At 40.8% G+C, this 16,297-nt stretch overlaps 10 protein-coding genes across 10 annotated transcripts; 4 read left to right on the top strand and 6 right to left on the bottom strand.

Annotated features, from left to right (window-relative positions):
* Positions 1–176: 176 nt before the first annotated feature.
* C5L36_0E04455 (uncharacterized protein) lies at positions 177–566 on the bottom strand (the record flags this gene model as incomplete). Its single annotated transcript, XM_029468007.1, has 2 exons — positions 177–403; positions 542–566. 2 exons carry the CDS (start codon positions 564–566, stop codon positions 177–179), a joined length of 252 nt encoding a protein of 83 aa, XP_029323867.1.
* A 562-nt stretch (positions 567–1,128) lies between these two features.
* C5L36_0E04450 (uncharacterized protein) lies at positions 1,129–1,827 on the top strand (the record flags this gene model as incomplete). The annotated part of the gene is made up of 1 exon (XM_029468006.1): positions 1,129–1,827. One exon carries the CDS (start codon positions 1,129–1,131, stop codon positions 1,825–1,827), a length of 699 nt encoding a protein of 232 aa, XP_029323866.1.
* A 488-nt stretch (positions 1,828–2,315) lies between these two features.
* C5L36_0E04440 (uncharacterized protein) lies at positions 2,316–3,227 on the bottom strand (the record flags this gene model as incomplete). Its single annotated transcript, XM_029468005.1, has 1 exon — positions 2,316–3,227. One exon carries the CDS (start codon positions 3,225–3,227, stop codon positions 2,316–2,318), a length of 912 nt encoding a protein of 303 aa, XP_029323865.1.
* A 763-nt stretch (positions 3,228–3,990) lies between these two features.
* C5L36_0E04430 (uncharacterized protein) lies at positions 3,991–4,995 on the bottom strand (the record flags this gene model as incomplete). The annotated part of the gene is made up of 1 exon (XM_029468004.1): positions 3,991–4,995. One exon carries the CDS (start codon positions 4,993–4,995, stop codon positions 3,991–3,993), a length of 1,005 nt encoding a protein of 334 aa, XP_029323864.1.
* A 549-nt stretch (positions 4,996–5,544) lies between these two features.
* On the top strand, positions 5,545–7,059 carry C5L36_0E04420 (uncharacterized protein; the record flags this gene model as incomplete). The annotated part of the gene is made up of 1 exon (XM_029468003.1): positions 5,545–7,059. One exon carries the CDS (start codon positions 5,545–5,547, stop codon positions 7,057–7,059), a length of 1,515 nt encoding a protein of 504 aa, XP_029323863.1.
* A 480-nt stretch (positions 7,060–7,539) lies between these two features.
* Positions 7,540–8,484, top strand: C5L36_0E04410 (uncharacterized protein; the record flags this gene model as incomplete). Its single annotated transcript, XM_029468002.1, has 1 exon — positions 7,540–8,484. One exon carries the CDS (start codon positions 7,540–7,542, stop codon positions 8,482–8,484), a length of 945 nt encoding a protein of 314 aa, XP_029323862.1.
* A 186-nt stretch (positions 8,485–8,670) lies between these two features.
* Positions 8,671–10,617, bottom strand: C5L36_0E04400 (uncharacterized protein; the record flags this gene model as incomplete). Its single annotated transcript, XM_029468001.1, has 1 exon — positions 8,671–10,617. One exon carries the CDS (start codon positions 10,615–10,617, stop codon positions 8,671–8,673), a length of 1,947 nt encoding a protein of 648 aa, XP_029323861.1.
* Positions 10,618–11,286: 669 nt separating this feature from the next.
* C5L36_0E04390 (uncharacterized protein) lies at positions 11,287–12,495 on the bottom strand (the record flags this gene model as incomplete). Its single annotated transcript, XM_029468000.1, has 1 exon — positions 11,287–12,495. One exon carries the CDS (start codon positions 12,493–12,495, stop codon positions 11,287–11,289), a length of 1,209 nt encoding a protein of 402 aa, XP_029323860.1.
* A 378-nt stretch (positions 12,496–12,873) lies between these two features.
* Positions 12,874–15,357, top strand: C5L36_0E04380 (uncharacterized protein; the record flags this gene model as incomplete). The annotated part of the gene is made up of 1 exon (XM_029467999.1): positions 12,874–15,357. The coding sequence occupies one exon, from the start codon at positions 12,874–12,876 to the stop codon at positions 15,355–15,357; it is 2,484 nt and encodes an 827-aa protein (XP_029323859.1).
* A 175-nt stretch (positions 15,358–15,532) lies between these two features.
* Positions 15,533–16,114, bottom strand: C5L36_0E04370 (uncharacterized protein; the record flags this gene model as incomplete). The annotated part of the gene is made up of 1 exon (XM_029467998.1): positions 15,533–16,114. The coding sequence occupies one exon, from the start codon at positions 16,112–16,114 to the stop codon at positions 15,533–15,535; it is 582 nt and encodes a 193-aa protein (XP_029323858.1).
* Positions 16,115–16,297: the final 183 nt, after the last annotated feature.

Genomic DNA, 16,297 nt, shown 5'->3' with positions numbered 1-16,297 from the left:
TTGTACACACTTCTGTTTCTTGAAACAAGAATGGTTTGATAGATAAATAATATTATATGATATAATGCAGTATAACGTATAGGACTGAATAATAAATAGGTTGAGGATGTATGGTTCCACTACTTCCCCCCCCCCCCCCCCCCCCCCCCCCCCCGAAGGGCGTGGAGAGTATCTGTTTAAGATCTTGGGACCCAGTTGTTTTCCGCTTGCCAGATGGAAGTTGTTCTTCTCTTTGCGATACAGTTGACGTCCTGGTACTTGTAACCGATATAGGAGAGGCCGACAGGGATTGCAGCAAGAAAGAGCACTGCAATGCCGGCGGACTTGATGTTCCATTTGTAGTGTCTGATAAGGTTTTCTCTAAAGTCAGAGAACTTCTCGACGTTCTTGTCTGCGTGTAATACTGTACGAGGAATAATGAGGCGTTTGACGGGACGTCAACCTAATGTTAGTATGCACGGTATACTTGAGGAGGAGGGCGGGACGGTTGTGGGGCACGACGCAAGTGCCCCACAACCGCCGCAAGAGGTAATAAACATACAGTGTCTTCCAAAATGGCCGGCCATGGTAGTCTCTATTGTATGGTGTGTCTGTGGATTCTATGGTAATACACAGTTCAAGCTCAACCATTGACACTACACAGTGTGTCTATTTTATGTGCATCTCCACATGGAGTAACGTATTTGAAAAAAAAACATGAATAAAGATTGGCCCAAAGGAAAAGAGGGAAAAAAAAAAATAGTGCGAAAGTTCGCACCCTGGTGCACGGAGGGTGTCTACAATAAGGAAAGGGGAGGGACATAACTTACTAAACAGTGGAGACAAACACACCAGGAGAAGGTGGGTTAGGTTAAGGGAGGACAACAGTAGAATAGACGGTGTAAAGAGTCAGTAAAACGAAAGTGGGTAGCCCCTTGGCGTCAGTTTGTTCCTTGACGTGTTATTGCGGATAAGAATGTTCACTAAGTGAGTCTTGTGGATTTGAGAGACAAGGCAAGCCGAGGCACGTGACTTTGGTTTGAGATATGCTATTTTGGATATTGTTTTTTCGAGCGGTAGCACAATTGAGGTAGCGACACAAAAGGAAGAGTAACACTTGTAGTTGTAGAAGCACCTTAGAGGTGTTCAATGCCAGGAGGAGAAGATGATGAAGAGGAAGAACAAGAACACACATACATACATAAACACATACACATATATAAACTAGACAAGAAATTCCTGGGATTTATCATGTGGCGACTTACACGTAACTACACGACAGCAAGGAAGACCTTCTTCCAGATGTTCCCACAGACTTTCCCCAATGGCACGTCTTTTAAGATCAATCCACGTACGTTGCGTAAGGAATATCGGCACCTCCAGTCGATCTCTCATCCAGACCTCAAGAGAGAGGCGAATGAGCGTGTGGAAGGGGATGGTGCCGCTGAAGCAGAAGAAGGCGAGGACTCCTCAATGATCAATAAGGCCTATGAGACGCTTATGGATCCGTTAAAACGGGCACAGTACATATCGAAGGTTGAAGGGGGGCTGGATCTAGGAGACGACGAGGTGGGGAAGTCGTTGCAGTTTCAAGATAAGGAGATGTTGATGGAGATGATGGACGTCCACGAGATGCTTGAGAGTATGAGCACGGAGAGGGAAGCCGAGGAGATGAGGAGTGCCAACGATCGAAAGATTGAAGAGATTGTCCAGCAGCTGGAAGTGTGTTTCAATGTCAAGGACTGGGAGAGGTTTGCCATGTTGGCAGTGAGGTTGAAGTACTGTTACAACATCAAGAATGTGTTGCGGGAATGGGAAGCAGGCAAGCCCATCAACTTGACGCATTAGCGGGGAAGTGGATGAGGGAAAAAGAGCTGAGTGAGCCGAGAGATGCCAGGGAGAAGTACGAAGACAGTAAAGGGGGGAGGGGGGAGGTAAGAGGGTCTAGAGGTATCCCATTCTTTGTTGTTTGTAGATATTATAATTAGTTAGGTAGTGGTATATAACATTAGTGATGATAGTACGATTAAAAAATTGGTAAAGGGAGTCGAGGAATGGAATGAGGTGAAACTAAGTAAAACTGGGTGGAGTGACAACTTGTTTAGCCGTGTGTGAAACAAGGTTTATTGACAGCTAATTAGGAAGGTTCAAGTGAATTATAGTAGAATAAAAGAGTAAAAAAATGGAAAATAAACGCAGGAATGATGATAATAGTCACAATATATTAATTGAATAAACATTATTTTGAGAGTTGGAATTAGTCAAGGCTAAAATTTGGACGGGGAGTCATTTGGTAGCAGTCAGCGGTCAATGTGCAATGAATAAACGGGTGGCATCTAAGGTTGGAGGGTATCATCTGCCGGGTGTTTATCTAGGGGAACAGCCCCTGCCTTAACTTCTTCCTTTATAGCCGGAGTGGCTGAGATTGGCGGTTGTTGCGAGTAGGATGAGTTTTTAGTTGCTGATCTTCTCTTGAACCAAGGGCCGGTTGAGGTTGGAACTGGGTTTACAGCAAGAGGTTCCTGGTATGACTCTTTATTAGTAGTATAGTAATCTGGGGAGTAAAAGGAGTCTCTACCTTTGTTCCATTCTACTGTAGCCAATGCCAAGAGAGGCATGTTGATTAGCATCAATGCGACCGTAGTCCAAGCAACAGCCCAGGTTTTCGTGCCTAGGGAAGCCTCAATGCCGTCGTCTCTAAACTTTTGTCTTCCCTTGGCATATGCAGAAGTGGACAATGCGACAGAGATGACGGTGAAGACAAAGGCCAATATGTAGAAGGACCAAAAGAGGCCCTTAAAGGCCAACTTGACTTTAAACTTTGTAAAGAGGTGGACAACAAGGGCCATTAGAGAAAATGTCAAAAAGGAGATTCCCACTAATTCAAAGGCGTAACCGATTCTGCTCGTGTAGTAGTAGTAATTTCTATTATTGATAAAGGCCATTGGAACTCCCACTGTGGAGCTAAAGTTATCCTTTGGGGAGAATGGGTGTGCAGCCGACTTTATGCAGTTGTGGTTATAGCCGTCCACGACGGCGCAAATGGCGTAATTAGTCCATCTGCATTGGCCACTAAAGGGAGCACCGGGGAACTTTGAACAATCTGCTTGAAGCCAATAGAATCTCTTCAAGATTGAGTGTTCTGTAGCACCGGACAAGACTGTAAGAAAATATAGTAGCAAAGTCCCCAAGAGAAAAAGAATTGCAATGGAAGCGGTTAGCGGGGTTACTGTGTTCCTCAAGTTCATGACTGGCCAGTGGGTTGTTTCTCCAAATCGATGTAGAAGGTAGAGAGGTTATTAGGTTGTGATATGACAGCTATAGCAGTAGTAGGGAAAACGATAGCAATAACAATAGCAATAACAATAACAATAACAATAGCAATAGCAATAGCAACTAACACCAGCTGCAGTAAACTCACACTATACAAAATACCGGATACCGTAACAGTGAAACAAACAGAGTAGGGAATGTTTGTATTTAAATGGATACTAATGGCATACAGATTGGGCAGTGAAGGAATAAAAGCTTCTTGCTATAACAATACTATAACAATATTCTAACAATACTATAATATTATAACACCCTATAAACAATGCCATTATTTCGGAGAGTACCTTCCCCCATACACAGCTCTCCACGACGTGGTACAGTCCCGCCTCCCCCGCTGCACAAGCCGCGCCCAATCTTTTTCCCGCTTTCAGCCCAACGCCGCCCAATGCGGAAACAGCCCTGTTTACGTTTTCCCGCTTCCGTACGAGGGCGCCTCCAACCGCACATTGCCCCATTGGGAGAGCCGCTCCCCTTTGGCATCTCACGTCATTTGATATTGTATTGTAGTGTTATTGTATTGTATTGTATAGTATAGTATAGTATAGTATAGTATAGTATAGTATAGTATAGTATAGTATAGTATAGTATAGTATAGTATAGTATAGTATAGTATAGTATAGTATATAGTATCGTTATACTATCGATAGAGTATCGTTATATTACCGTATTACTATACAATCAAATCTCCCAAAAACTCTCGTCAATGTCTTCATATCCATGTACTCTTAGCCATTCTACACATTTGCTAAAATGTCCCTGACTGAAAAACCCTCGATGGGCACTCAACGGAGACGGATGCACACCGTACAAGAGCAGGTGCCGCCCCCCTGCTACCGGCCCGCCCGTCCGCCTCTCCACGCGTGCTACCACCGCCCGCACCGTCCGTTCCGCTGACTTCCCCCATGCCATCACCACAATGTGCGCAGGACCGAATTCCAGGAGTGCCTCCAATACCCCACTGGTAAACTCTTCCCACCCTCGCTTGGCATGCGAATTCGCACGGTGCGCTTCCACTGTTAGCACACTGTTGAGCAGTAACACCCCCCTATGAGTCCATGCACTCAAATCACAGTGTTTGGGTAAACCCTTCTTTGCCAATTGGGGGAAATCCGTATGGATCCCTCTAAAGATGTTGGCCAATGAGGGCGGCTTCTTTGCATTCACGTCTTTGACAGAGAAGGCAAGTCCATGTGCTTGGCCCTTGTTGTGATAAGGATCCTGTCCAATAATAACAACCCGTACCATCTTGAGCGGCGTGGCACGTGACCACGCGTAGACATCATTTGATGAAGGATAAATCTCTTTCCCCCGTTGAATTTCTCCCAAGAGGAACTCCTTCAATGAGAGGAAACTCTCCGATGTAAATAACCCCCTCTCTGCGAGTACTTTGAACCATTCGGGCTCAATGGTGTCGATTTCTAATTGTAAGAGACGTTTCTGATGTTCAGTAAGAGTCTTGACAAACTCTTCCTTGAACGGACTCGACAAATGCGGAAGTTCAAGAGCTGGTGATGGTGTTGCTGGTTGTGGTTGTGGTTGCTTGTTATTTGGTGTTGTCGATGTTGATGGTGTGCTATTTGGTGTTGTCGATGTTGATGGTGTGCTATTTGGTGTTGTCTCACTACTGAGAGACTTGGCCTTCTTCCTGCTGGGGAAATAGTCTGTAATCTCGCGTTTTGTCATGATCCTTTGAATGGGAACACTCCAATTGTGCTCTAATGTAGGAGATCCAAAAAAATTGTTTGGAGAAAGAACCAACCTTTAGAAAATGCAATTGGCGTTACAAATAGATATAACTGAATGCGTTTCTCCTTTTCTCTTGGGAGTTGTATGCACGCGGCTTTGATTGTATTGTATAACTATCGATGAAGGATACTACAGAATCACCGGTACTGTCTCCGGCTTGTACTCTATTATCTCAAGTATTCCTCCACTGGTTTCACTGCTTTCACTTATTTCATCACTTGTTTCACTGCTTTTCCTTTTTTTTTTGTTTCTTCAGTTTTGGACTGGTGGAAATTCCTCATTTCTCATTCCACCAATTTTCCACCTTTTAAAGGCTCAGCGAGTCACGTGCCCGCGTTTCTTATCCAGTGGGGGGAAGGGGTGCGTATGTGTATTTGTGTTGCCTAATTCACACTTGCCACTGGCTGCAATGTACAACTCCATTCTCGGTATACTTGTTGCTACCAAATTCAACCTCTTAAACCCCATGGACACCGCTAGCCGTTTATGAAATTACCTTCCAACCCGTCCAGATTGATGTCTTCAAAACCTTCCTCACCGCCTCGTCCAAAGAAACGTACATCCTCTTTAGTGATTGACGATGAGCCCTCAATTGGTAAAGACAGTCACCTCTTTAGAGAGGACCGCAATTGGAAATTCTGGCCAAGAGAGAGAGCCCAATCTTGGTCATTCTGGTCGAATCCTCCGCATGTTCATTTGGAAGCTACAGGTGGATCTTTGGATAATCCAAGAGGCAACACTACTATTAAAAAGGATTTAGAAAACCTTGTAATTCCAAAGCTAAACAACCTCCCACTAGCTACAACTTCTGTTTATCTGAATCACAATTACAAACGAATACGGAGAGTTTTCGGGTACTCCGAGAAAGAACAACATTTGAACAGACTCCCCGCTCCAACGCCCCTAAAGAAAGTATTGATAATTGGAGTCCATGGATTTTTCCCCACTAAGATGCTCCGACCAATCATTGGTGAACCTACTGGAACTTCGCTCAAATTTGCAACTTTGGGGGAAAGTGCAGTATTGGAATGGGCAAGGGAGAGGGAAATGGATGTTGAAATACGGAAGATAGCCTTGGAGAAGGAGGGGAAAATTTTCAATCGAGTGGATTTCTTCTTTGATATATTGAGTCAAAATAAGAGTGAAATCGATGAATCGGATTTTATATTTGTTTGTTCACATTCTCAGGGGACCCCTGTTTCCATCATACTAATTGCTAAATTATTGGAATATGGTATTATTGATGGATCCAAAAAAATTGGAATTCTAGGTATGGCTGGTATAAATTTAGGACCTTTCTATGGGATGGATAAATCACTATTTGTACGTGCATATTCAACAATTGAAAACGAATCATTGTTGGAATTGTTTCAATTTCAGAATTTCGAAAGCTTACAATCTAGAAAATATGTGGAATCCCTGAAAACTTTGATTAAGAACAACGTCAAATTGGTATTTATTGGCTCAATTGATGATCAATTGGTTCCACTTTACTCATCAGTTGCAATTCATATCCATCACCCAAATATTTTCAGATCAATCTATATAGATAACTCTACAAATACCCCGGACTTTTTAGCAAGAATCCTCAAATTATCGTGTATGTTGCTCAATTTAGGTTATTCGGATCATGATGTCATAAAGGAAATTTCCCCCTCTTTACCTGGCCCAATCACCGGCGGTGGACATTCCAAAATTTACAATGAATTACAAGTCTATAAACTCGCCTTGGATTTCACCTTACAAACAAACTCCTCCTCAATTGCAATCGACCAACCAATAAAGTTGAAGCCCTTTGATATTAAAAAGTTGGGTAAATTGAGTAACCCCTTCAATTTACCCTGGTGTGTCCGTGGTCTCTTTTTTGAGACAAAGAGGAAACTCCCGCATGGAGATGAGGAAATCGATAACGTCTTCAAGGAATTTGATTGCTGGCATCCAAACTCAAAGGCATTGAAGGATGTCAAATATAGACTCAATGGAATCAAGGCAAAGCTATAGCTAAAGACAATTTTATCGTCTCTATCGGACAACGGAGTCGCGGAAAACTGCCGTGTCTTTTTGTAAGGGCGATAATGCCGATAACTTTCCCAAATTCAGGAATGATTCATCCGTTATACTGGTTACCGACATGAAGGTAACAATAGAGAAAAAATCAGTTCGCCCTGGATTTTTTTGGCTTTTTCTGACTCTTTTCTAATTTGAGTCGTTTTTTTTCCTCCTGTTTCCTTTTTGGTTGTGTGAAATCCCGGTATAGGATTTTCCCAGATGGAATATATTTGAAGTTGATTTCCAGCGTCTTTCTCTGCATTTTATTTTCGTCCCCGAGGGAAAAAAAAAAAAGAACACATACATACACACACACACACACACACACCAATACAAAGGCAGGTTCCAATCCACAAGAGAATCTCCCCCGGTCTCTCCCCTTCCTTTTCTCCTCCTCTTCTCCGGCATATTCTACAAGAAGCAAGATAAACAATGGTAAAGGACTCAGCGTCTCAAAAAATCTCAACGGCCGGTGGTTTCATCGCTGGTGGGTTAGCTGCATGTGGTGCAGTCACATTCACAAACCCCATTGAATTGGTTAAAACCCGTATGCAGTTACAAGGCGAATTGGCTAAAACTAAGGGACCCAAGATATACAAGAACCCGTTACAGGCACTGTTTTTGATATATAAAAATGAAGGTCTGAGAGGTATTCAAAAAGGTTTGACTTGTGCATATATCTACCAAATCGGTTTGAACGGTTGTAGATTGGGTCTATACGAACCTTGTCGTAACATTATCAACCCAATTTTTTATCCAAATGAAGATCCCCGCCGTGTCCAAAATATCCCAATCAATATATTTGCAGGTGCATTGTCCGGTATAGCAGGTGCAATTATCGGATCACCAATGTACTTGGTCAAAACCAGAATGCAGTCGTACTCCTCGTCGATCCAGATTGGGGAACAAACCCATTACAAATCGGTCTGGGATGGCTTGTGTTCAATCTACAAGGCCGAAGGTTTTACTGGTCTTTTCCGTGGTGTCGACGCAGCTATTCTTAGAACCGGTGCAGGTTCAGCTGCTCAATTGCCTCTCTACAACTTCACCAAACACGAGATGATGAAGACTGATTTCTTTGGAACAGGTGCCTCCCTACACTTGAGCGCATCAATTGTTGCTGGTTTGGGTGTTGGTATTGTCATGAATCCCTGGGATGTCATTTTGACCAGAGTCTATAACCAAAAGGGAGACTTATACAAAGGTCCGATTGATTGCTTGCTGAAAACCGTCAAAAGTGAAGGTTTGTTTGCTTTGTATAAAGGTTTTGGTGCTCAAATTTTGAGAATTGGTCCTCATACAGTCTTGACTTTGATGTTCATGGAGCAAACAATGTCTTTGGTCTACGCTGTCGAAAAGAAAATCTTGAAGGCTTGAGTTGCGATACCCTCCTAGCTCTAATGCTTGCCTGATTGTTGATGTCATTGTGTACTGATAAAAACCGATATAAATTGTATAGAGCAAAATGATAGAAAAAAAGGTAAATTATATATATATATATATATATATATATATATATTGTATGCATATACACCATCACTACCAGCATCGTATAACGTGCCTCTATTGTTCACTATTCGATGTATTTGAAATTGTCTGCTGTGCCGAAGTTCCTTGATTTGCAGGTACACACCAATGTTTGTGGAATAACCATGCCTTTGTTTGACATTCCCTCGAACAGTATTTGGCACGCTTACATCGCCTGCATTTGGAAAACTGTTTAGGATGATCTTCCCATTTGCCACATCCAAAATGAGCACATTGTCTACGGCCTCCCATCTTTTCATCTTTCCTGTTTGCATTCCTAACAACAACAGCAGCCCAATAACATATGTCTTCACTAAACCACGATCTTACTGTAAACCTCTCAATTAGTGGGAAGATGTTCAATGTAACAAATGGCTGGATTTCCTTATCTATCAATGAAGATATCTCTAGAGGTGTCTCGAATTCATCCCATGAATTGTCATAGTCCCATTTTTTTGAATATTCCTTTAATTTATTTCGATAGATGATTTTATTCTTTGTCCTCAATTTGCCTAGCGATTCGTGTTTGATCTTATTCGAGTTTAGGCGTATCCTTTCGAGAATTACCATTTTATCAACTTGGTCCTCCGTTTTCAATATCTCAACAAAATCTTCAACGATATTCTTATCATTTTCGTTGGATAATTTTTTCAAATTCTCCAATCTTTTCTCTTGTATTAATCTAATTTGGTACGTCTGTTTATCCTCCAGTTCGCCCTTCAATATGTCATATTTGGAATCCGATAATCCTAAAGACCGTTCAAATTCAACAGCAGTAAATGGTTCATCATTAGAATCATTCATTAATTCATCAAAATCTGTACTTGCACAATCGGTTTCCAATGGGGGTGGGTGGTTTTTACTTCTAAATGATAATCCATTGATGAAATACGTGCTACTCAAAGGATACCTTAAGTATGAGTATTTGGAAATAAAGGCCAATAATTGTAGCGACCAGATAACATCATCCGTTGCTGGTAAAATTAGCCCATTCTCAAATGTTCGAGGTATAGCTTGCGATAATGGATGGGATTCCATAAAGTTATTAAAAGGATCCAATGAGGGATTAACCAAATTTGTAATTTCTAGTCTACGTTTTAGTTCCTGTGAGAGGAAAGGATCTTCATCAATTGACTGGAATTTTTCGTTTATTATTTTGTGATAATCGCTATTGATATCACAATCTCCCAACACTTGGAAACATTTTATCAATTCAACAACATTCAGTAGTTCCATTTCCTCCTCACCTAACATTCGTGGTTTGCTAATCAATTGGTTACCAAGACTAGAGTCCGACTTCGTCATAAACTTATCGATTTCTTCCTGGGCACCAAAAATCGTTCGATCGGCCTCATCGACAACAGATCTTATGTGACGCAAGACATGGGATATATGATTTGTATTGTTATCATCATGCGTGTCGGTTATTAAGATATCCTCGTTACTTATAGAGCCAAAATTCTCAGGTGTATCAGCTGATGTCGGTGTATTTGTCAGAATGGTATTACTGGTTGTGTTTCCTCCAACATAATTGTTTCTACTTGCTGGGGAATTAGAAGATGATGTATCATGATTTAACGAGTGGTTCTTTCTTGTTAAGAAATGGTTATCTAAAATGGTTGCCAAAATAGGTATGATGCCTGCATCGACTAATTTTTTCCGCATTTGTTCACTACCTCTGGTACCTGCCAGAACTAGGCATTGTAATGATAAGACCCACTTCCATGCAAACATGGCAATTTCAGTTTTAGTCTTGGGATCACGGCACTCGTATAAGATGTCAATCAATCTCTCAATTGCACCATCATGAATCATCGCCTCTCTGACCTTAGCTGAAGACGACGTCAAAAACGTCAAGTGGTTCAATGAGTTGACTAGTGCCTTATCATCTGTACAATCAAGTGCTCTCCTATCATAGACTGTAGCACTGATTGAAACCGTCGCACGGTTTAGAATAACGGATTTCCCATTTGGTCCTTTCATAATGTTGTTACCTATTGTCCTCTTTAACTGTTGAGCTGTTCCTGCTGTTTATGTTAAATTGTGTGGTATATGTTCTTCTTTTACCTGTAATCTAGAGTAAAAAGAGAGAATGAAAACAAAAGACTAAAACGGAGAAACAAAAAATACTATAATACTATTATGGGTATTGATATGAAACTGGCAAGTTTTCAAAATGTTCGTGTAATCTAGCGTGATATAAACCTTCTCCTGGTTGATATAGATGGTATGCTTCTTCAGAATGAGGGCCTTGCTATAAACTTGTCTCCACTGCACAACAGTAACCAACTCAAAAGAAAGAGCCTCCTGGTTGCGTAGAGGCAAAAAGAGTTTCTTGCTGGGATTTTCACTTTCCATCTCTCGCACCATGAAAACATGGATAAATTTCGCCACTTTCACTCCGACTGCATTGGCCAAATCCGGTAAGTATTCTCAAGTGTACAAGAATAACGGATATCTCTCCCATCATCTGGAGAAACGTTTATTAAACTCGACTGTACTTCACTTTGCCTTGCTTTGCCTTGCTTTGCTTTACTTGGCTTTACTTGGCTTTACTTGGCTTTACTTTACTTTGCTTTACTTTGCTTTATAGTGCTATATAACGTAATGACCTATAAAAAGCTTGCATGTCCTGGCGTTGCTACAGTTGGCCTACACAAAGAGCTCACGACCACACTCTCCAAGGTATGCATTGAGAGAGGTGACTTTTTCGTTCCACGTCTCCATCTTGGTCTTCATGTTCTCGATTTGCACTAGAGTCATGGTACGAGGCTGGATCCACGACACCTCCACGGTTTCTTCAACCTGGTTTATCAAAGCCTTCACCAACTTCAAGCTCGCACATCTCATCACCAAATATTCAACTTCACTCGCCGTGCGTAACAATGGAATCTTCTCCATGATCTCTGCATATTGGATGATTCTGCTTGTAGTTGGTTTGTTGAACACCAACTCAATGAACGCCATTATACAAACTTTTTGCCTTAAAAAGTCAAGTCGGGACTCGATATCCTTATATTGACCCAATGCGTCTGTGTTTGCAATTAACTTGTTGAACGTATTCAAATCTCCATTGTTTAAACTTAATAGCAACTCCTTGAGCCAATTATCATTCAAATACTGGAAGATATCGTGCATTATGATCTCACCAAAATTGAAAACCTTGTCGCCTAATAATCCACTAATACATATATCCTGAACAATCAGTTGTTTGTCTTGTAATTCCTCTAATTCTGGAATACACGACAAAAATAAGAGACTATTGTAGTAGAAAGAGTTGAAATCTCCCTTACCTTTCATCAGTTTTGCCCGAACAAGGTAAAAGCTTGCATTCACCCTATTGTCGACTGATACGTTCAAAGAATCAATCTTCTTCTCCGACTCGTCAATAATTGATACCGCTTCATCAACAAACCCCAAATCCAACTTAACTTTCGCTAGCTCATTATCGAGGTATATCAAGGCCTGTATTATCTCGTAGTCATTTATATCGTCGTCACCGGTATTGTGCGATTTCGTTTCTCCCAACTTCAACACCCTCTGTTTCAAGTTGTTCAAATACTCATACGAATCCTGCGGCGTAGAATCCTTCAATGAAATCACCAAGAAATCAACTAATTGCAACTGGTTGATCTTATCACCAAAGGACAAAATGAAATTCTCAAATAACTTCAACCTGATACCCTGGGAATTCGGATTCTTGTAAATCACAGTTCTAAGTAATTCCGATAGTTGGTACCACAATTTCCGCTCATAGTAGTCTTCTAAAGAGTAGAATTGTCCCGCCAACTCTGCATCGACGTTCTCAACTTCTTCTCTAATGTTGATAAGTGCTGTGTCTGGATCTATCTGCATCGCCATTGCTCAAAGGGGTGGTCTCTGCCTTCTTTAGAAACACGAAGGCAAATCAGTCTTGACAGTGTTTGCCTGTTTCCACTATCTATTTGGAAAACGCCCTACACTGAAAATTCCAGCTAATTAATGCTTTTCTACTGGTGCACGGAGTTGTATTGACTGGGTTTTGTTTTCTCTACTTTTTTTTTTGCATGTTATTTTCAAGTGAAAATTCATCAGATAAAAAAAAAGACAAGTTGATTTTTTTGTTTTGGGGTATGTGATGAAATTAGTTTTTTTTTAATTGAACGAGTTGAAAATAGGGTCATTATAGGAGAAGACCTGTTGAACAAGGGTGGTTTTGTATTAGTTACATTTTGATTGTCTGCCTAAATAGAAAACACAATGTCGGAACCCGTTAGATCAAAGGCAGACGTTTTGCTTGAACAGTATGCACCATTGTTGAAGAACCTCATTAGATTTTCATCTGCAGTTAATGCAAAAGATATAAAGTTTTACAAGAGTTTAGAGCCACGGATAAGTGACGAGGCGGAAGAGATCGATGCGAACTTGGTTGGAATTATGAACGAGATGGTGATATCGGCGTCTACAATCAATGCCACTCCAAATGAAGGTGAGAGATTCAAGGTTGATTCCGATGCTGAGAATACAAAGGTACTATCGAATGTCTTAGACACTCTCTTGGAGAGGGTGGAGCTCAATTTGGACAACCATTACAGGGCAAGAAAGAATACAAGGCCTTCACGAGTGAGTGCACAATTGGACATTAATGATGACGGTTATACGTATTTGGACAAAAATGACATGAATAACCCAAATTCAGGACACTCTTTGCCGGCCAGGTCTAACCCAAATATGGACAAACCACAGGCGAAATTTCTGGACCCTATAGACAATTTCGAAAAGACACCATTCAAGCCTTTAATCAAATTCAAGCCAAATGCAATGAAACCATTGGATGAATCTTTACAGTTGGTGGAAGCCACTGATGAAATTCCGGAGCATTATGAAAACCCTTATTCTTATGAGATAATGAATGCAGAGTATCCGTCGTGGATATTGGAGCCTGTTCCGCTGGATGAAAGATACGAATCCATCCCCTGGGAAGGTTCTCCAGCGGCAGAGTGGATTGATTCTCCAGAACAATTGTCAAAATTATTGATTGAATTGAACAAATGCAAAGTGTTTGCAATTGATTTGGAGCATCACGATTACAGAACGTACCATGGTTTAACTTCGTTGATGCAAATCACCACTGATTCAAAGAAAGATTACCTTATAGACCCCTTATCTCCTCAATTGCGTCCTCATTTACCGATGCTTAATGAAGCCTTCACAAACCCAAACATTGTAAAAGTCTTACATGGTGCCTTTATGGACGTTATATGGTTGCAACGTGACTTGGGGTTATATTTGGTTTCGTTGTTTGATACTTTCCACGCAGCAAAGCAGTTATCATTAGGCAAATATTCCTTGGCTTTCCTGTTGGAGGAATATGTTAGATTCCGTACATCAAAGAAGTGGCAGTTGGCCGATTGGAGAATTAGGCCGTTATCATCAGAGATGATGGATTATGCCAAGGCTGATACTCATTTCCTTATTGAGGTTTTCTATAAAATGCATGACGAATTACTGAAAATCCCACAAGCCTTACAAAAGACACTCTATGCATCTAGGAAGGTTGCAATTAGAAGATTTGAATACTCCACTTTTAGACCTAAGAATTTAAGTATGAGCAGCAATAATGCAGTGGTTACAACCTCATATTCTGTGCCATTAACTGATGAGGTCCAAAAAAATCTCAACTTAGGCTACGATAGAGATCTACCATGGACTAGTTTGATCTTTAGTAATAACGTAGCGTTTGAGAGACGACCTTTATTAGAGATTTTATTCAAATGGAGAGACCAGGAAGCCAGAAAATTGGACGAAAGCTCCAGATTCATAATGAGTGACTTTATGTTGATTTCATTGATTAATGCATTTCAAATTGGACATCCTGAAAACGTCAATATTAGTTCAGTCATGGCAGTTATAAATAAAACGTCAAAATTTGGTGGTTCCTTTTACGTAAGAAAGATAGTTAAAGAATTGACTGAGGTTATTAAGAACGCTGTCATTGAACTAGAAGGAGTGGATCTTAACGAATTGATGCAGAAGATTGATGATGACAAGAATGAACTGGCCAATCAGATTGAAAAAGAAGTCAACAAATATATCAGTGAAGATGCATATGAGAATGTCAAAGATGTTAATAAATTAGGTCAGCAGTTTGGACATTTTATAGAATTCTACAATAGAACAAATCCACAGGTAGCACACAGTGATCTAAAAACTAACATTTCAACTATTGAGGAGTCGAGTGAAGATGGTTTATTCTCCATCAAATACGGCAAAAATGGAAAGGCAGAGCCAATCAAAAACAGAGATATCAATGATCGAATCAGCAAAGTTGTTGAGTTTTTCACTGAAGAAATGGGCAAGAGTGATGTAACATACGAAATCGATCAGGAAGATGTTGAAGAATTTGAACGCAAAGAAATGGAACCAGAGCAAGAGTCTAAACAACAGGAGATCAATGAACGTGACGAAATCATCACATTGCGTAAGAAGCAGTCCCAAAGCCACAATCCAAGAAAGAGAAAGATGAATGAAGAGGTTGATCTCAGTATTGACTTCAACAAGAGCATTATGAACATGGGCGACGAAGGCTTGAGTAGACGTGAGAAACGGAACAGAAAGCAAGAGCAAAACAAGCCTTCATTCAACCCATATGGTACAGGCATGCTTGAAGAGCTAAATGTTCCAAAACTAAAGAAAAAGAAGATTGTTGAAAGAGGTAAAAATGTCGTTTTCAAGAAGAAATGAGAGGATCGAATATGCATTTGCTTATTTGAAAGTATGTTATCAGTTCTTTGATGTATAAGATGGAGCTTTTCTTAATTTTTTTGTTTTCATTTTATAAACTAAAATACACTTGTACTCAGATATTTAAACAATATGGGACAGGAATGGGAGGGGATACAACTCCTTCCCTGCACTTTTAAACTGAGCTCTCTTTGAGAGACTCTGGCTGTCCCTGTAACAAGGTGAACGTTGGAGCTTGTAGCCTATCTCTACCATTCAAGAAATCCAACTCCATGACGAAGCAGAATCCTAAAATATTACCCTTACATTTTTGCACCAGCTCACCACCGGCATGCGCAGAACCGCCTGTCGCCAAGATGTCGTCGACAATCAAGACGTTTGCCCCTTCCGGAATGGCCTCCTGTTGGATCTCAAAGAAATCCTCACCGTATTCTTTTGTGTAACCGACTTTGTACACATCACCAGGCAACTTACCTGCCTTTCTAATTGGAATGAAACCTGCATCGAGCGCTAACGCTAGGGTAGGACCAAACAAAAAACCTCTCGATTCCAAACCAACAATGTAGTCGATGGTCTGGTCAAAGTTCTCCTCAATGTAAAGCTTGAAAGCTACTATAAGTTTGTTAAATAGATGTGGAGATCTAAATAATGGTAGAAAGTCTTCAAACAAGACACCTTCGGTGGGGAAGTTTGGATACTGGTGAAGAGCCGATCTAAGCTCGTTGGCAAGAGCCTGTAGTTCTTTGTTCTCATGCATATTCCTTGGCCTGTGGTTGAATGTAAAGTGTTCTCCACAAAGGAAAAAAAGAAACACTACTTTACTGGAAAAGGAGGTACAAAAAAAAAAAGAAAAAAAAATTTCACTCAACACTCTAAACGAACTAGTCCCAAAATAATAGTCTCTATTCGGTAGAGAAAAAGTCTTTCTTCATTATACCCT

Source organism: Pichia kudriavzevii, chromosome 5, assembly GCF_003054445.1.
Source record: "Pichia kudriavzevii chromosome 5, complete sequence".
NCBI lineage: Eukaryota > Fungi > Ascomycota > Pichiomycetes > Pichiales > Pichiaceae > Pichia > Pichia kudriavzevii.
This window is presented reverse-complemented; position numbering and strand designations above follow the sequence as displayed.